The sequence below is a fragment of the Berghia stephanieae genome, chromosome 6 (genome assembly GCF_034508935.2).
Source record: "Berghia stephanieae isolate SIO BIC M18660-M18661 chromosome 6, UCSD_Bste_1.3, whole genome shotgun sequence".
Taxonomy (NCBI): domain Eukaryota; kingdom Metazoa; phylum Mollusca; class Gastropoda; order Nudibranchia; family Aeolidiidae; genus Berghia; species Berghia stephanieae.
Genome location: NC_088365.1, coordinates 35,508,481 through 35,529,688, shown reverse-complemented (window position 1 = coordinate 35,529,688; position 21,208 = coordinate 35,508,481). Strand labels below are relative to the sequence as shown.

The following is a 21,208-nucleotide window of genomic DNA, read 5'->3' as shown; positions in this document are numbered from 1 at the left end:
CGAACCGCAGACCTCCTAAATACCTGTCAGGCGTTTTACAGGACTTCTGAACAACAAAAATATTTGAAATCTACACATATGACTTGATAAAAGGAATACAAATATTTAGAATACTATATGCTCAAAAATGTTCTCTCACATACATAAAAGAAAAGAAAAGAAAATAAGAATAAAAATAAAATTCAAAAGAAAAAAAGCAGACACAAACTTGTCCAAAGTACTTTTTAAATAAGTGACTTCAAAAGTATTTTAAAACTCTGAAGACAGGTCGCAAGCTTACCGGATAGAGGTATTCCAAGTTTGTCAAAATTTGCCTTAAAACTATCACTAAAATATCTTAGATGAGGTTTTGGGATGGCAAGCAGTTTGAAATTTTGGGCTCTTAGAGAGCGTGATGGCCCAAATGGGACAAAAAAAATCTAGATTCAAACTAAAATGTTTTCTAAATTCTTTTGAAATAATCATTCTATGATAGTTGACAGATTCCATTTGATGTTATGTCATCAAAATATGTATTCACTGATTGCTTAGTAGATAGATAGTCCAGATTTTTGCTTTACGTTATGCAACAATATCCCTGGACTTTATTTAATCAGGTTTTAAGAGATCTCTCACTGCCTCTATCATTCAATGTGCTACTTTCTTGTATTTCTTTAAAATTCAACTAACTGAAGAATAACGGCAACAAAAATCTGTTTTTTCCAATAGACATCTCACAAAATTGGAAACTGACTGCTTTTGCCATGTCTTCATGTGTGACATGTCTGACATTTGCCTTAATGAATGAACTGCCGGTTGGTCTTTTCAATCCTTCATATCAAAATTGTTGACTGGTTATTCCATTTTTTTTTCACAAAGTGTAAAAAAAATGTGTAGGGCTAACTCTTTTGTTTGACTGGAAAATCTCATGTTGTTCAAGAGGATCCGTGATTTGTGTTTTTGTTACCATACTTTTGTCCCTCAGTACAATCTAATTTGAAATTGAACATGTATCTTCTATCAATCAAACAGCAGAACATTCTAACATTGAAGACCAAATACAACACTTCCATGAATCACTGCAGTTGTGACTGTAAAGAAGGAGGAGGAGGGGAAGGATGAAGAGGAAGAAAAAGAAGAAGAAGAAGAAGAAGAAGAAGAAGAAGAAGAAGAAGAAGAAGAAGAAGAAGAAGAAGAAGAAGAAGAAGAAGAAGAAGAAGAAGAAGAAGAAGGAAGAAGAAGAAGAGAGAAGAAGAAGAGGAGGAAGAGAGAGAAGAAGAGAGGAAGGAGGAGGAGGAGGATGAGGAGGAGGAGGAGGATGAGGATGAGGAGGAGGAGGATGAGGAGGAGGAAGAAGATAAACCAGCATGTTAAAGTGTGCAAAAGTGTTGAGATATCTTTTTGGGATGTTCATCCACACCCTGTTTTCATTATATCCTGTCTACCGTTGTCACATGGAGGTTTATTAGAGATGTGCATGATTTTGGTCTTTTTTATATTGGGCTTGAGTTTTAGACCTAAACGAATTTATGCTCTTTGCACTGTTCTCGAGATATCTAACATATAAAATAAAGATCTCTCATAGAAAAAACAAAAATTACTTTCTCTGACAATAAAGTCCCTTACCAATATCTGCAAGCAGGTATTGACATGTAGGGGAAGAAACCTCCCTCACATTACGACCAAGCTTGTCTTGGACACTGAAGTCCAACGGGAGACTTTCTGCCAATTTGATCAAACACTCCTGGAAACAAAAAAATGCTATGACTTAGTTTTCATCCTATGACTATAAATCTCTCCTTACCAGCTATTTTCAGAATTTTACCCAAAACTTCTCACTCACCCAACACAAAATTAGATTTTTCAAACAGAATAGTAATGAGTATATTCTATATTTTGTTCAGAAAAATTAGATCTGCAACACAGTGTCGAGTTTTTATGGCTATAACTATAACAAAATGAAATCAGAAGAAGAAAATTGTTGCTGCATCGTAACGAATGTGACGATTTTCCTATGGGTGGTAAGGAAGGGGTTAAGGGATCTATGGTAAAGTTACATCACAAGATTTTTTCTTTCTAAATCTAACTAACCCAATTTAGTGGTTGGGTGAAATCAGCACCCAGTCCCTTTCCAAGTTATAAAAAGTCTAGAAAACTTTAGGAATATCTATAGACATATCGAAGGATGAACTATCATATATTTTGTTTCATACCTGTGTTGGTAACTGTGCAGCCATGTGTGCTATACTCCAACCCTGGTCATCCACAATTGCCACCAATTGATGAGCTGCATCCGAGTCTCTGGTAGTTCCATTCAACTTTAAACGATCCAGTAACACCTGGAGTATGTCAGGTTTACATACCTGGACTGCGTAGTGTAAAGATGTCAGACCATCCTAATTGGAATTTTTTTAAAAGAGTATTAATTAAATGTTTAAATCACCATTTTCTTGTATTTTTCTTTCTTGCTTTGTCTGGCACTGTTTCACAAACAATTTTTCAAATTATTATAGGTGTACCATCTCTTTTGAGTTCTACACTTTCTACACTTCTAAACCAGTCAGTCTCATAGTTACACATCTAGAAAGACTGCCTTGATGTGACAGCAAGACTTTAATACTTCAAAGCTTGCAGAGCAACTGAAATTTTCATCTTCCTGGTAAATTGGGAAACCCAACTAATCTGGGCGATTTTGGTGGTGACTGACATTTCCCAATAACAGAGGTCCTACTGCATAGAATTCATCTGTTTGTACGAGCACCAGAAAAAAAAGTGAAATAAAGGCAAGTGTTTCAAAAAGAGAACAGGATTCCTATCTCAATAGAAATCTATTTGTGTGTCTGGTATAAGACGATATAAATGTTCTATCCAGTAACATGAACAGGATCTTTGCCAAAAGGGATACACTTAGAAGCCAACTAAATACAAATCCATAACTAACAATTGTTACAATATATAAGGGAGAAATGATCTACAACTAAAATTTATCATCACCCAATCTTTAAAAAAAAATTATTTTTAAAAAAATCATACATATGAGTAATCCCTTTTCAAAGATCTAAGCTTGTGGCATATAGAAGTGAAAAAAACAAAACAAAAATAGGTCACACAGAGAGGCAGCAAGTATCGATCATCCCAACCCATTATGGGTCTTCAAAAGCTCATATCATTGATAGAAGAAGTAAATTCAAAACGAAAAATTGTGTCACTTTTAAAGCAGTATTGAAAAGAAAACCAGCATTTTTTCTTTATAAATATCATGCAATACACTTTATTACGTATTTAGATTTTTATGCATTCACTTTGGAACCTTGCTGGCTGGTCCTCAATATTCAGAGGCGAACAATTTATCTGTTTCCACAAGACATACTCCTAAGACACTGACATCATTGCACTTTCAAAAACCTTAAGAGAAAAACGCATAACTTCTACCAATAAATACATATCTTCTTAAACATGATTCCTAAGATTTAGCAGAGTTTGGGACGACAAACCTATAAAAACAAAGTTTGTTCAATAAGCCTTAAAAACCCAGAAAACAAGAAGACTGGAGAAATTTTTGAAGGCTGAAGTAAAAGGTTCAGTAGCAATGTTGCAAGTCTACAACTGCTTTTTTGCTAAAATGCTAAATGAAGACAGTTCTGGATATTGACAAAAAGCAAGAGGTTGACTGCTGAAGTATTGGCAGATGGCATTGATTGCAGGCATCCGTAATTGTAAATTACAAAGGAAACGTTGTATTGAAGATTGTTCATCAGAACTAGTTACAAGAAATACAGCAAATTGCGTCAAATTGTATGTGAAGACATGATTATAAGAGTCTTCGCAAACGTGTGTTGGTAAAACTGAGTGAGCTTGCGAATGGCCCGCGAGAGGCAGCCACTGCAAATGATAAAATACAGAGAAACAGGGAATCCCCTTGACGGCCACACACTGTGCATGCACAGAGAGAGAGAGAGAGAGAGAGAGAGAGAGAGAGAGAGAGACAGAGGGAGAGAGAGAGAAGAGAGAGAGAGACAGAGAGAGAGACAGACAGACAGACACACACAAACACAGACAGACACCTAACTATAATTATATAATCCGAGACTGGCTGGAATATGCTTCGGTATTGTCATCCACTGTTTTAAGTTTCTCCTGATTTTTTATTTTAATTTAGGCTATAATTGATTTTTTTTCCATACAAGATCAAATTTCTTTAAATTTATTATTGTCTAATAGTATGTCCCTGAGGTAGATAATAATGGATAGTCTGATTTCAGGCAATTGCATGAGAATTTACAGCCCTGTGTATAGAAATGGAAAGAAATAATAACTTTTGACAAAGACTATATCAATGAACCTGATAGTGATGACAATATGGTATAGAAAATTTATAAAAGGCAACTTCAAAAAGGGAAATGAGTGTCAGGCATTGAGCTCAGGACATATGATAATGAAGCAAAATGTGAAAATAATGTTTGTGATTCTCCACAACTCACAGATTCAAGCTTTATTTACTTAAAACATCATAAATGACAAACAGAATGATTAACTTGCCTGCCCAGTGTACAAGACATTTGCTCCTTGCCTCAATAATAGATTGCAGCAGTCAAGATGCATTCCCTTAACTGCCAAATGAAGTGGTGTTAGATTGTCGATAGCTGAAATGTTCACGGCAGCCCCCTTGCTCAACAATAGTCGGGCACATCTATATTTCATAGATTGAATTTATATTGAATTAAAGTTTATTGAATCAGTAATTGAATTTATAGAGAAAAAACTTTTTTTAATTGTCCTTTTAAAAACAAATCCAAGATTTTGTATCTAAGTCTATAGGAAGTTTTGAATAAAGGCAATTTTTGATAGAGACAAAAAATATATTATTTTAATATAAATTGAAAAAAATAAAATAGTGATGCATTGTGCATGATGAATCAGTGGCAATGACCTTTTAAAATGTTCTGGTACCTTTTAAAACGGTAATAATAAACCACTTAATATTGTCAGGACACGTTCCTCACTCACTCAAAAAGGCAATTGTTAAACCTTTGACTAAAAAGAATGACCTTGACAGCGAAAGCTTCAAAATCTACTGACCTGTCTTCAATTTGTCCTTTATTTTTAAAATTCTGGAAAAGGTGGAGTTGCGACAGTTATTTGACCATATCATCAATAATGGATTACAATTATGCTTGCAATCAGCATTCTGCCCAAACCATAGTACTGAAACTGCTCTTTTAAAAGCTGTGAAAGATCTATTGCAGGTTATTGATAAGGGGAAAACTACAATTCTTAATATTTTAGCCTAACTGCTGCATTTGATACTCTCTACTACAATATTTTATTTAAACACTCTTAAATTACTTTTGGCATCTCGGATGTGGCACTGAAGTGGTTTTCATCATACCCAGGTGAGATGAGACAGGTTGTGTCAATAGACAAGGCAATATCAGCAGAACGACAAATGATAAATGGTGTTCCTCAATTTTCAGCCCTCTATTATTCATGACACCAGTTGCAAAAATAGTTTTACATCTTGCTTTATTTCAGCAGTACAGTGATATTTACCCTGCATATCCTTTGGCAACTGCCAGGTGTAAAGGTGTAATTCTATCATCTCTAAGACTGCTGGGCTTTGCACCATTTTCCAGTAAAATTTTCACACAAGCTGTTTCAAAAGAAAAGAAAGGATGAGCAATCAAATTAACTCTGCAAATGGGAAACTGCATGACAATTAAGATAATGATGATGACGACGATGATGATGATGATGATAATGAGTTAATTACAAAAATACAGCTGAACTAAAAAGAGATTGCATTTATTAAAACAGTTGTTTTACTAAAAAAAAATTTTTTTTAATTTTAAAAAACCAAAAAGGTAATATGCCCTATATGAAATGATGGAATAACTTACATTTAACACATTCGAACAAACATGTAATCTCTCATACAATTTTGTTGCAACTTTACCATGTATGTCTGAGACGCTGAGGAAAATGTGTGCAAAATGCCTTTCCTGATGGCAAATCATCTTTGTGAACTTGTGAGTCTAAGACTATACCTCTACACTCCACAAGGACACACAAAAAACAATTATTCACCAGCAAAACCATATATGGGCTAGGTAGCTAAACTGGTAAAACATTCGATCCTAACATAAACAGACCTAGATCCATTTGTTTGTCATGTTTTGGGGGGTTTTACGGCACTTGCAATGCTTTTACTTTTAATTCATTTCCATTTCATTTCAAAAGGAAGATGATTAGTGAAAGATTATAGATCTGAAGTTAAACGCACCAAAGAAAGGTACGATAAAGCTGTCACTGTCATCTGCATTATTTGCGGCCGCAAGTATCAAGGCGATCCGCACATTTTGGCAAATTTCCCAAAAAATGGCAAAATTTGGCAAATTTTTGTAAAAAAACAAAAAACAAAACCAAAACAAAATGGACTTGAGGAACTGGATTTTCTGTACACAGCTCAGGGGTGAATATGGCTGAAGCTGAGTTCTTCCCTCATTGCTTCACCAGCAGAGAGAAGGAAGAAGCCACACAACAGTTTTCTGATGCTTAATAAGCCTCATCAGGCAACATATGCTTCAAAAATACATGTCCGTTGAGGGGCAACCCGGCTTGGAATTATTGAAGGATATTAGGATTTTCAGTCCAAAGAATATTCCTCTTGTGACTCACAGTGTATCTGCATACACTGCAATTCCTGATTTTTGTCATCTTCCTCAGCATGAGTTGACTAAATATATTGAGAAACTGGGGCCCAGTGCTGTGAGAGAGTCAGATACTGGAATCATTGATCTGACTCTTTTCTGGAAGATCATGTTCCAGCTCTCGCTGAACGAAGCTTTTCTTTATATAATCTTATTTTTTCTTCTAGAAAGCGTAGACTCACAGAAGACATCAAAGGACTAATAATAAATAATTTTCCTTTACTACAATAAGTTCAGTGATGCCTCATTTTTTGAGTAGTAAAGGAAAACTAGGCCTTTGATGAGTCTGAGAGAAAGTGTACGTTTGAGATAGTCTGTAGGTGTGAAAGTTTGATAAAACTGATACTGATACTGTGAATGAGAGGGAGTAGGCCTTATGTGTGACTGAGTTGAATGTTCACCAGTGTAAGTGTTCTATTCCACAGTATGTGTCTGTGTGTATTTCGTGTGTGATTGTCTAAAAGTTTGGGTGCATAAATCGTGTTACAAGAAAATAATAAATGCAGTCTCCTTTAAGTGTAATAAAATGTCTTTTATATTTATTTGTCCATCATCATCATCCATCGTGGCTTGTGCTCTTGAGCACGTTGCCGGTCAGCTGTCTCCATGAACCACGATCCTCTGCAGTGCGCATGAAATCTGTGTTGCTTTTAAAATCACATTTGGCCATTCTTAGGTTATTTAAATAAGTCATTCTTTGTCTTCCTCTAGCTCTCTTTCCTTCGATCATCCCAAATGTTACCAATTTTTCTATTCCGTCTCTTCTCCACACATGTCCCAGAAACCATAACTGCCTCTTTCTGATTGTATCAACCAATATTCTTCCCTTTCTCACCTTCTCCAACACTTCCTCGTTCGTATACCTGTCTGTCCATGATAGCCTCAACATTCTTCTATACACCCACATCTCAAATGCCTCTAACCTCCTCGTATATTCTTTGTCAAGCGTCCACGTTTCACAACCGTATAAAAGGGTACTTATAACATATGTTTCTACTACTTTCATTCTGGTCTTCAACTTTAGGTTGTTGACACAACTGGTTGCATTTTATGGAACATGTTTTTTGCTATTGCTATTCTTTGTTTTATATCCTCTATGTCACGTGCCTCATGGGTAGTGATAGTGCCTAAATATTTAAATTTCTTTACTTGTTTGATGGTCTCTCCTTTGCTTGACAAGTGGAAGATCGTGTTGTTGTCATTCTTTGAGACCACCATGCATTCGGTTTTCTTAACATTAATTTTCAGGCCCATCTCTTCACTTTTGCACACCAGTATATCTAAAATTTTCTGCACGTGTTCTGGAGAGTATGCCATCAGAGTACCATCAGCTGCATATCTTATGCTATTCATATTCTGCCCTCCAACAATGATGCCTTTCATATCTTCAATTTCAATGTCCATATAGCGTGTTAGTTCTGCTCGGCAAATATTTTGTCATTTTGGCATATTTCTTGGCAAATTTTTGGAATTTTTGTGGCAAATTTTGGCAATTTTTAGGCCCCAACTTGGCAAAAAATGCATATGACAAATAAAGGCAGTTCAAATAAGGAACAGAAGGTTCCATGAGCAATATATTATTGTGCCTATTTCGCATTATACCTTAAAGACCCATCCAGGAACAAGCAAAGGATTCACGCTGTGAAGGATGCACTCCTAATGCTAAGACACATTCAAAACTAAAAATTAAAATTGCACATAAAATAGAAATGATTTACAAATGAAAAAAAAAACATCACTCAAAAAAAAAAGAGGATCCACACATTTGACAGCTTCTCTCTAAGCAAGGGTCCCCTGCTCGGACTAGGAAAGAACCCAAGCAATCTCAATACAAAACAAAGACAGAGAGCAATGTGGAAAGGGGAAAACAGACGTAGGGGGATAGAAGACACAGCATGAGTGCCCTCTCCCCCCATAATGAGAGTTCAAAAGACCTAACTCCAGGATCCATTTGGGTTTGGTCGATATTAATTTAGGCCCATTGCCCATCAAGTAGAGATTAAGTAGCTAGATAAGTTAGAACTGGTGAAAATTATGATTTAAAATACCAATGTCTTGTCAAAAGGGTACAAAGCATTTGTTACTGTGAAGCCCTGTCATATTTTCTTTTTTATAATTGATGGACTGGACACTCAGTTTTCCATAAACTACTTATTATTCTAATGAAGAATTAGAAATGGAGGGTTGCCCGTGTTTGTTTTTGAATTTTTGTTTTTTGTTGTTTTTTTTTGTTTATTTGTTGTTGTTTTTAAAATTGAAATAGGCTTACGACTCTTTAAGCATTTTACACTGTAATCAGTAGCAGGTAGTGGTATTTTGTTCAAATGAGCTTGGTGGCATAAAAGAAAAAGAGAGAGTTTATTTTTAAAGTATGAAAAGGCAATAACTGGAAGAATCAGGATACTATTTTTCCCATTAAAAAATAAAATGGAGTGGATATACTTTCATTCAGTAAACAGTCCTGGCCAGTAACAGCCGTTTCTGTCCAAAAAAAATTGTAATAATGCCTTGCGGGTGGCATGTTTGTATTGCACATAGTGGATATTAAGTAATATAAAAACTTAAGGATTTTTAATATTAATATCCTTAAAGCATTTGACAAAATCTTACTTTTATGATTTTAAAATATTAGTGCAAATCATAATCAAACAATTATGACTTCCTGCAGCAAAACTATTCTGATATATATGTTAGAAAATAAACTAAAATTAAATGATTATAAGAAATCTTGGCTCATTCTTTGATTCTAATGCTTCAATGCAGAATCACATTAAAAAAACCTGCCAATCTTGCTTTTATCATTTAAGAAATATTGGTAAAATTCAACATCTTCTTGATGAGAGCACTACACAAATTATTGTCCATGCTTTGATAACCAGCAGGTATGACTGCGGTAATTCATTGCTTGTAGTCGGGCTAGCCAAAATGATACGATTGCAAAATATTCAAAACAGAGCCGCAAAATTGATTTAAAAATCCAATGACCCTACAAAAGAAATTCTATATAATCTCCATTGGCTGCCAGTTAGTGAAAGGATTGTTTTTAAAACTTGTAATATTGTTCATAAATGCATAAATAATCAAGCTCCAGTGTACCTCATGGATTTATGTCAACATTATAATCCAACACAGCCACTAAGGTCATCTGAAGACTCTCTCTTAATCTTCCCAAGAACCAGACATTCCCTTAGTAATAAGTCTTTTTCTGTAAGTGATCTATAATCTTTCATCTTGTGGAATGCGCTCTCCTCAGATGTAAAACTAATTAGGGATAATCAGTCTTTCAAAAAACACCTTAAGAGAGAACTTTTTTGCAGAGCTTACGAATAGTTTCGCTCACAGAATACGCCTTAAATCTAATTTTAATTTTAAGTTTATTTTATTCCAGTTTTGACCTAAAGTTCAAACTGACAATTTCCACTGTAAAACTGAACTTCAGTAATATTGGTATGTGTGTGTATGTGCGTGTATGAATGTAAATGTATCTGTGATTGAGTTTGTGTGCATGTGTATGTGTTTGTTTTTTCATGTGTATTCTCAAAATTGCCAAAGAACGAATGTTTGAATGACAATTAATATTGTAAAGCGCTGCTGAGCACTTATGTGGAAGTTGAGAGCTATATAGATAACAATAATAACATTATTATGATTATTATTATGATTTTTATGATTATTATTATTATTATATTGTTACAAACCTTCCTGATTGTACTCCACAGCACAGTGTAGAGGAGTTGTCCCATCAATGAGTTGCTGGTTTGCATTGATCATACATTGTTCTCTGAGGCTGTTCTGCAGGTCTTGGACATTACCATGTACAGCTAAATTGTGAGCAAAGGACTTTTCCAGCAGACTAAAAGGAGTGGGACGGACTAATAAAGACGATGGCTCATCTTGAGGCCTTGTTTTAAGACCAGATGATAATAATGACGGAGATGATGAGGTCATATGGTGAACTGATGCACTACTTCCAACTGTGGTAGGTGTTGATGGAAACTTGCTAGTGATGGCAGTGGTTGAGATATTCGACTTACCAGTATTCGAGGTAATAGAGGTGGTGATTGTTGGAGAATACCTTTGTGCATTTGTTGTAGGTATTGATGATGTGGGTGAACTGATGGGTAAGGACATGTTAGGATTTACGAAAAGGGAGTTAGACTGAGAGTTATGACAGTGACTTGTGTCGATAGTTGACTTAATTGTATGATTGTCTGAAATATCTGATGTAATGTCTTGGCTATTAATTGATTGCGTAATAACTTCAATAGGATGGACAACTGAATTTGTAGCATTGGATAAAGGTAGATTTATTTTTTCACTTAAAGTATTGTCATTGCTATTATCATTTTGTTGTTGGGACTGATATGAAAGAGGAGATTCTAAAGGGTTGTCATTTAGAATGGATTTTTCAGTTGTATTTTTTGATAAAATGTTTGCAGAGGGCTGAGTTGTTATGACTGAGGAGGGGGAAATTTCTGATGAAGGAGTTTTGGAACGTGTATTACTTTGATTGTGGTTATTTTCTTCTGAAGATGGAGTCACAGTTTGCCATGATGGGATAAAAACAAACAAAAACAAAAGAAAAGAAAGAAAAATAGATGTGGGTTGTGTTGGAGTTGTGGGATTGTGTTGAACAAAATAAAAATTGAAAAGAAAAAAGGATAGAAAATTTTTGGGGATGGGTGGGATAAAAAGAAACAAATATTTCAGTAATTATAAATAAACAATTTTCTGTTATGTACATAAACAAAAATCTTAAGGGGAGAAAATAATCAAATCAAAACAAAACAAATCAAATCAAATCAGGTCATGAGAGTGTGAAAGTCAGGAAGGTAAAAGGGATAACTGTGTAAAGAATGAAATCAAACGGAAAATCAGTTTTTCTCATCCATTTTTTTCGTAGGTAAGCAGATACTCGTTATGTAATTAGAATTAAAATATATTATTATTTTAAAATGTACAAAATCTTCATTAGCTGCCATTTTATACACTAAAATACTGCAGACCCGAAAGATTTCTGGAATCAAATCATTTTCTATATATGAATATAACACAGAAAAAATTGTTTGCACCAACAATACAGGACTATATATTCCTTTGAAGCAAATGCAACTTTTCCTATTCTTGAAATTTCATCCGTTCACAACCATTATGGGTTACACAAGCAAATCGGGAAAGCAATGTGTCAGATATGAATCTATTAACAGGTATTGCAGTCACAAGCTTTTAAAAATTAAGAGAAAAAAAAAGGGTCTATTGAAAAGAAGAAAAAAAAATGGGATAGCACCTAGCTGCAATGTACTTATTCAGATAAAAGAATGAGATTCCACAGAATGCAATAATTGTAAATGATTAAGAATGCACACTTAGACTGTCGCAAAACAGATGAATGATCAGCTATTTAGTTTTGAAAGAGTATGGGAATTAACATACAGGGCAGTGAGAGAGATGTAAGAGATCAGTCTGTAACACCCTGCCATTATTGGTGCTTAAAAGGAAAAGTAGATCATCCTAACAGCACTCCACCCCTGTGATCAGCCTGAAACAGATTCTGCACAAAATCTCATCCAGAAGAGAGGCAGTCAGATGGTTTATCAGGTTTAGGAGATTATCTTTATTTAAAAGGGGGCGGGAAATCTCACAGAAAAAAAAATGCTGCATACACATAAAAACTACTCCCTTCTTCATGGAAAAGAACTCCAGCCAAGGTTCAGGCAAAACTCAAAGTGTCATATTCCAGGGACAGAATATGACTCAGGGGGATAGAAACACGTCAAAGAGACAGATGGTTAACAAGAAAGAGAAACCGAGGCCTGGGCAAATCATATAGCCCCATTCAAAAACCAAATCACAATATTCCCGGGAGATAAAATGCTTCCTGGCAATTCAATTTAGTGGTGAAGAGAGTAGAAGCAAAAGAATAAGCCCATGAACTAGATGCATCTCTTTCATTCACTCTAAATTATTTTCTTATTCCTTTGTTTGTCGTGAAATTATGTTCAACAATATGGCAAATTATGATATTGGTTTTCAATAAATAAAATGTTGTTAAGGAAAAACTGTACAAAGCAGTTCTCTGTAAACATTATATTTAGAGCAACTGTAGTCATTTTGATTGGATCTCAAACCACATGTCAGTTCAACAATAAGAAAAGCCAACAACTGCTTTGTTTAATATTTATGAAGACTTTCCTGGGTCTCTGTAAGTACTGAAAAAAGCAAGCAAAGAGGTATCTTTGCTCACATTACATCACTCCTTTGATGGGATATAAAAATACAATGGTTATCCAAAAATAAAATATTGCTCAAATTAATGGAATCATGAAAATTCTTGAACTTAATGTAAAAAAAAAAAAAACAACATAAAAAACTATAATGGTAAAGGCATTGAAGATTGTTTCAATTTTTAGGCCATCCTTATACTTCCACAAATGTTATATTATACATTTTGGAGAGAATCTCTAAGACAATTTTCAAACTGTTTCTAATTTTGATGGCCTCTCTTCACAATCGATACCAGACTCAAGAACAATCGAAGCCATCAGACTTAACCACACTACCAGCTCATACATCAATCTTAAATTGAGGGCCAATAAATGTATCGGATGCAGCTAAATTGGAAAGAGTTGAAGGGAACTCATCTAATTTAATCAAATTGAATGCATTACGACATTGAAATTGCATTGTTTGAATATAGGCTCTGAAACCACTGAATATATACCAATCAAATTTTTAAAGACATATCTGTATGTAGAGGAGTGTGTTAAGGACCCATAATATTCTTTTATCTGAACATATCTATAAACACATCTTTTTTCAGCTCAATTACGACCGCTTTATAGCAGAAAACTTCACATGTTCTACTACAACTTGGAATTGAGAAATAGCGGCATTTTCATTTATTCTGTTATCAAGACAATCCTTTGTTAGATTGTTTTTCAAGATCAATATTTACGAAACATTTCATAAACCTGTAAACTTTTGGCCAGTATGATGTAACGAACCATTTCACCTCAATTAAAATTTTGATGGCCACTCGACTAACTAGCTGGTTGATCATTGTATTTTGTAATTCATAACAGAGACACCCTTCTATGTATCTACATTCATATTCAGCGTCGAAATAAAAAAAGAATGTAAGCAATGTGATCTATGAGTTGTGTCTAGTGATAGATGCATTAATATCATATTGGTTTATAACATAGTTTATAATTAAAATTAGAAGTAATGAAGAGCCTCTTTTGCGTATTTAATCATATTATTGGAAATGGGTTTTGAATATTGATTGATTTGATCGTCTAAGGTTGTGATGGAATAATTCTATACAAATATGTAAGATTTCATTTTCTCAACTATGGTGTTCGAGATCAAGATTCAGTTGAAGACCAGGGCTCAGCTTGTTTCTAAATAAAGATGAATAGACCGTGATTTTTTCTTCTTTCTTTCAATATTAGATTGATTGTTTTGAAAAATACTGAGCCCTTTTAAGATGTTTAACAGACTACCATGAAAACAACAACAAATTTTTTTTTTCCTTTTTGACAAACAATAATGCCGCTTGTAAGGATGCATATCCTGGCCATATAATAGGACCAATAATCAATGTCTAAAAGTTTAGATTGATTTCAGACAACTACTAAATGTAAAGATTGATTTCAGACAACTACTAAATGTAAACATCTTAAGCATTCTACTGTTCACTCTTTGGGAATTAAAAAAATCAAACTTGCTACCAACTTAGATGCACAAATTCCATAATTTAAAAACAATCTCTCTCTTTTCAGACAAATATTCTCTTCTAATCTATATTACTTCAATATTTTACTCACTGCAGATCTAGCCATATTACTATTTCCTTGCAATTTTCAATTAAATAAGATCTTTTACAAGGCAAATGGTTTGGTTCTTATATTTATTTTGGAAAATTCCCAATTCAAATTACGGAAAAGTGTCCCAACAAAACAAAAGATTTGTTTCGTTTTTGTAAAAAAAAATACCGAACTGTCACCACATCGTGCATCATAACGTAGAAATATTCAATCAAAAAACATTGGGGAAAAAAAGAAAAAAAATGATTTTTGAAAACTATCATTACTTCCATTCATTTGAGCAATATAGTATTTGCCTCATTGACGGCCGACTTAAAAATAACTTATGGTTTGAAAATGCTATTTGCTTAATTGTGTCTAATCTGCCTGCAATTCTGTCACACACGATCCTCTTGAAAGCTTATTAATAGTTTTTGGGATTTTTTCATATTAAAGATAATTATAGTCTCTTTAGCCTACAAAGAACAAATTCATCATAATGCTGATGACCAGATAGCAGATTGTGTGTTTAAAAAAATTAGAGTTAATAAAATCAGAAGACAAAAATTCTAAATTAATAACAAAGAAAACAAATATTTAACATTTTTAAATTTGAAAACTACAATATGCATCTAATCATAAGTATTTGTGTGAATTGCTTTAGATAGGCTAGTGATCTATGATAAATTTAAATCATCTATGGTCGTCAATTGACATGGATGAGCTAAATTATCTCCACACTTTATGATGGAAATCTTTCTTTGTTTATTTTCCACCTAAAGAAATGTGATCGATGACATAGACGAAAGATAAATAAGGATGGGGATAAAAGGAAAAAAATCATTTGAAATGGATATATATGATTTTATTGCACAGAGAAGTCTGCTAGTCAAAAGATGTAGCAGTAATTCATTCATTGATAATATGATGATAACAGCAATGATAATGATACCAGTAAGTGATAACGATAAAAACACATCCATTCAGTCATTGAGAATCGTTGAGTATTGATATAGTCAAAAACATACTTTATAAATCAGGCATCAATGACAAGGGATGCAATGCACAGACCACTGGTAAACATAATATACTCATATGTACATAAATACACCCTTATTCAATTGACAAGAAAGTGGAAATACTGGATAAATCTAGTACACTGTATCAAATCAAAATGCATTATACAAAATTTGATTGTCTATGACAATGAGAAAAGATTTATCAATAAAATCATGAATAACTTGAAAGCATTGACAATAAATATTTCCACAGAAACCCTATGAGGAAAAGGAAAAACTGGTTGCAGCAACAACTAAAGACAACTAAAGAAATTGATCCAAACATTTTTTACACCTTTTTTTTAAAAATATGTACAAGGTATCAACAAATTGCTTCCCTTTGTGAAAAGCCCTTAAAACTATTTGTTATCTTTATTTTAAAATAGGTTTTTTCAAAGAAAACATAAATTGATTTTAAAAACCAAATATAGTTCATAACGATTGAACATGGAAATCAAGAGAAAAGAAGGGATAACAACAATATTGACAGCAATACAGTCGTTTTTCTTTGGTAGAGTGTTCCTATCACTTTCTTTTACCTCCTCACAAAGATAGAATCCCCTAAAAAGGGAGAAACAAGGAAAAGAGATGGGAGGGCGAGAAAAGAAAGATGGAGATAAAAAGAAATATATTATATATATATATATATATATATATATAATAAGAGAGAGAGAGAGAGAGAGAGAGAGAGAGAGAGAGAGAGAGAGAGAGAGAGAGAGAGAGAGAGAGAGAGAGAGAGAGAGAGAGAGAGAGCGAGCACCTGGGCCATCACAATGATTTTCATTTTTCACTCCATTTCTTTGGAAACACAAATGGTTTAATAACCGAATAAATAGAATCTAACAACAGTCAATATTTTCCAGTTCTTGTGCGGCTCTGTGGTGTGAAGCCTTGGACCAGAGTGGCACATAGTTGAGTCCTTGGAAAAGGCTCTTTATCACACTCTTACCGTACTCAAGTGTAAAACGAGTACCTGCAATGTTGTCTCTGTCAGGGATAAAAAAAATTTGTAATATTGCTTAACAAGGCATCATGTCTCGTCCTACATGAATTTTGACTTGTAGAGATTGTGATAGATTTTACACATGCTTCGACTTAATAGTCGTTGATATAAGCTGTCAATAAAATCAGTTGATAGGTTTAACATCTAAAGTCTAACAGTAACAGTGGAGAAGAGACTGGTAGATTAAGCCATGAGGAATTTCTACCAGGCAGGTCTAGTCAAGACAGAAAAGAAAATGACGATGAAAGTATCTTAAAATACACTTATCTCATCAAGGGGTCACTGTTATTCACAACTGAGAACTAAAACAATATTAAATGGTTGGACAAAATATCATTTTCCCACAACTTCTGACTTCTGACTCGTCATTCAAATAAGACCAACAGAAACTAATTTGGCATCATGGGAACATCTTTATTACAAACAAACTCAAAACATAAGAGCCTACCACTTGTCCAAGCAATGGGAAATATGTGCATCTTTATCATGCAAAAGCTGAAGTCTCTCTGTCATTTCTAATAAACACAATACTTTATACCACTTGTTGTATGAAAGGAAGACGAAATTCAAATACATTATCTGACACTTTACTAGTCCACTATGAATTAAATCAAGATTTCAAATCTAACTTCCACACCGGCTTGAGTAACTTTGAAAATTAACAACTGTGGCCTGCTCTCTGAAACACACACAAACAATATACAAGATGAAACATACACAAGTGCCAGATTGAAGCAGACCACAAAAATAGTGAAATGCCCAGTGTTTTCTGATATAAAATCACAATTTATGAACTGAGTAAAATGGGCTGGGCAAAAAAAGCTGCTGCAGCTTCCTTTGTGAGTATTAGAAAAATAAGTGTTAGTTGCACTGATTTTATATGTATTTTTCTATTGGCAGATCAAAAATCATTGATACATCTCGAGTCAAATTAAATTCATATTTTTTAAAACAAACAAGTCATATTTCTTACAGTTTCCAGTTTGTCATATTTTTCAGCTTTGGAAACATTTTAATTTCAAACCAAATGTATAAAAATTCATGTATACTACTATTTTGGTGCACACATGCTTTTGATAAAAATTCATTTAACATTTTGAGATATTGCAAAGTTTTTAAAGACAAAAGATCAATGGCTAAACAGTAAAATTAAACCCCTCTCAATGTAAAATTATGCAGACCTGCCAACTCTTCACATTCCAAAGTGCAACCAGAACATCAGAAAATAGGAATCTCTAAACAACAATAGGAATTATTAATTTTTACTCACCATCAGCCAAAATCTATCACTGTTATTAATAGTTATAGTATTAACCACCAAATTTTACCGATGCATAATTCCCTATCAAAAATACCAACTTCGCCACCATCAAATAAAGAGGGGAATTCTTGCACAGCTGGCAACACGATCAACAAGAGAAGTGAAGGGGAAAGGAGAGCAATTTATTTTCTTTCTTACCTAGTTTTTGGTAATCAAACATATAATTTCATTTTTTCTTTAGCTGTTTCTTTCCCTCCATCCCCTCTCTTATCATTATCATTATTTTTGAAAATCAGAATTTTAGAGACGAAAAGGAAGAGTGAAAATAGAGTGATTCTGCCAAAAGTGGAAGGGTTGGCAGGTCTGAATTCTGGCCTAGCAGGAGGGCCATTGATTATGACGTGATCAGAAAACACTTATAGATCTGACTTGGGTGGTATTCTAAGTCATGGGAATTAGTACCTGAATAATGTTATTTGAATTTTTTTCAAACAAGATTATTATTTTTTAAAATTATGTTAACAACAGTTGTAACGAATATTTTCCATCATGCTACCTTCAAAATATTCACATGCTCTTTATTTCTCTCTTTTACATGAGAAAAACAAATGATTAATGTGTGATTAGACGTACAAAGATTGATGATTCAGGTGAGGTTTTTTAAAATTTAAACTGTACACCATGACATCTTGCTATTTGAGCCTGCCGATAACAAACAAGGCATTACGATGTCACCTTAGTAAATTTTTCAGACCTTCCTGAAATAGTGGCCTGGCATTTACAAATTTTACCAGATAACTTTTTAAGAGAGGAAACTCTGTTCTCCAGTCATCAGATTGACAGGTGTGAACTCTATATTTGTGAAGAAACGGAAGGAATGACAATTATGATTCTGACTTCAAAAAAACTGTTACTAATATAAAAGCCCTTATTCTAGGTATACCTTTCATATAAAATAAGAAACAATCCATCGGGTAAACAAATTGTGTAGAGGTATCCATTCTGCCACCCAACCCTCCATCGCGGATCTTAAGTACAGTGCATGAAAATATTCAGTTGCACTCTGAGAGACACATTATTCACATTTACTCAATGTTATAGAGAAAAGAAGGAGAATGTCAAATATGTCATTCAATATGATCTGTGGTGAGATGAGATGAACTAAGGTAGGTGTTAGTGATTGATCAAACACAATGCATATATATATATATATATATATATATATATATATATATATATATATATATATATATATATATATATATATATATATATATATATATTTATATATTATATATATAATATATATATATATATTATTATTATTATTATTATTATTATTATTATCATTATTGTTATTATGATTATAAAATTAGTGATAATTCTATTATACAGATATGTACATGATAAGTTAAGCACAATGCAGAAACATTCTACTTTCATTTTGTTCCCGCTTGATCAGAGATTTTAAAAAAAAGTATTTATTTCAAAAAATTGAGATTCATTTCCAAATAAATTATTTCAAATGATGCAGATGGGTAAATGAAATTTAGTAACTAAAAAAAGTAAAGTTGTTTGGCTGCATTGATGTTTGGTAGAGTATAGTGCAGTTTAATGTTTTAATGGTATGTTTACATCCTTTCTTTTTAAAGACCTCTATACTATTATCTTCAATTAAGTTAAATAGAATCATATTTAACAGGCATGAATGGTAGTTAATAAGTATAGTTCCTGTTATTGGGCAAGTGCAGGAAGTGAAAATAGGAAAAATATGAAAGAAAAGAGCAACAATAAATAAACAACAAATAACATAAATCAGCCAAATAAAAAAAAAAGAAAGAAAATGATTAAAAGACACACAGGTGCACATATCTAATCTTAGCTTTTTTATGATCTGTATGGATTATCATATTACCGGTCCGTTTTTAAGTCTTAAGTGTGTAGAAGTTTGTGTCTACTGGTCAAATTATTTGATCAACAAAGCTCAAGAGTGGTGCGGTACAGAATATGAAAAGGTTTTGTTCCATTGGGGTATATTATCTTGTTATAAAGATACTTTTTAAAATTGTAAGATTTCAAACCGTTTCATAATTTGAGGCACACTCTAAATAAAGTCCTGCCATTAACAAAAAATGTATATTGAACTTAAATTCATGGTTTTATGTGTTCAAAAAATACTAATGAAATTCAAAAAATTTAATGATTTAAGTACAAATGGAGCAAAACCAGTTCCCCTCTGCTTGTAATTCATTCAATCATGTGCACCATTGTGAAAAAGGTCAAATATGAAAAGTCCAAACCTGCAATAAGTGAATCAAGATGTGCATGCTTCATAGAAAATTCTATGTTCCAAAACAATTTTATTTTTTATGATAAACTTAATCAACTCTCCTCGGTTGTTTTGATTTTCATTCATGTTGAACTCATAAATAAGAGTGAAATGTCATCTATTTTAATGAATAAAAAATTTGATTGGTTTTCTGGACTTGAAACATGATGTAATTTCATTGTACGAATATCCAGAAACCCCTCGCCCTTTTAAAATTAAAATAAAAATAAAGGGGGAAAAAAATCAATCTTGCTCTTACCCAAATTGGTCATGGATGCCAAAAGTTCATGGAGGTTTGCCATTTCGGGCCCAAGGAACTCCAAAGCTGGGCTCACAGGGGCAACATTAGATAACGAAGATGAGGAAGACGGGGGATTAACTGTCAATACATCATCTTGTAAAGGGAGGCAATCAACAACAACACACTGTGGGAAGACAGGAAGCACATGCACCATGCAGAAGACAACCAAAAGAACAGGAAATTTTTTTTAATCAAAAAGTTAAACTTAAAAAGCAACATAATGCACACATTAAAGATATAGGATTTTGAAATAAAAGTTGAAATGATGTGAAATTATATCTTTTTCGAAAAAGCTGTGCAACATAAAAAAGCATAATATCAGCTTTGAAATATTTTTTAAAAAGTAGTGCATAAAAGTTTTACGACAAAATCCATTATCAGTTTTCAAATATACTATTTACCCTGAAAGTACAGGAAATGTGATCTACTATTCACCTGTGGAATAACTCATTCAAAACTTTTGGGCTTGAAGGTAAATATTATTTCTGCTTCAATGGTGTCAAAAGCACATTTACATTAAACTTAATAATATGTGGCTATGAGAAAATGTAGGCACAATTGAAATCTAGAGAAAAAAACAATGCTCTTTCTCTTCCCTTGTAACACCCTTTTGCAGCTTGCTAATAAATGAAGAATACATTCATTTTCCACTTAATATTACAAAATAAACAAATGGGCTTGACTTTCATCAATCACTAATTCATATGGGTCTATAGATTCATGCTCCATAACTGTTCTGGTGAGTATATATACCATTACAAG

The 21,208-nt window shown here is 33.3% G+C and overlaps 1 protein-coding gene across 2 annotated transcripts in view; it reads right to left on the bottom strand.

Moving 5' to 3' along the window:
- The window catches only part of LOC144974951 (cortactin-binding protein 2-like), a 66,190-nt gene that overhangs the window by 18,926 nt on the left and 26,056 nt on the right, over positions 1–21,208 (bottom strand). For both annotated transcript variants that reach the window (XM_078918491.1, XM_078918492.1), the window contains exons 8-13: positions 20,405–20,570; positions 10,385–11,212; positions 5,530–5,629; positions 4,519–4,669; positions 2,193–2,375; positions 1,606–1,723 (exon numbers count right to left, since the gene is read on the bottom strand). In XM_078918491.1, coding sequence (XP_078774617.1) covers positions 1,606–1,723; positions 2,193–2,375; positions 4,519–4,669; positions 5,530–5,629; positions 10,385–11,212; positions 20,405–20,570 — 1,546 coding nt within the window. The remainder of the gene's footprint in view (positions 1–1,605; positions 1,724–2,192; positions 2,376–4,518; positions 4,670–5,529; positions 5,630–10,384; positions 11,213–20,404; positions 20,571–21,208) is intronic.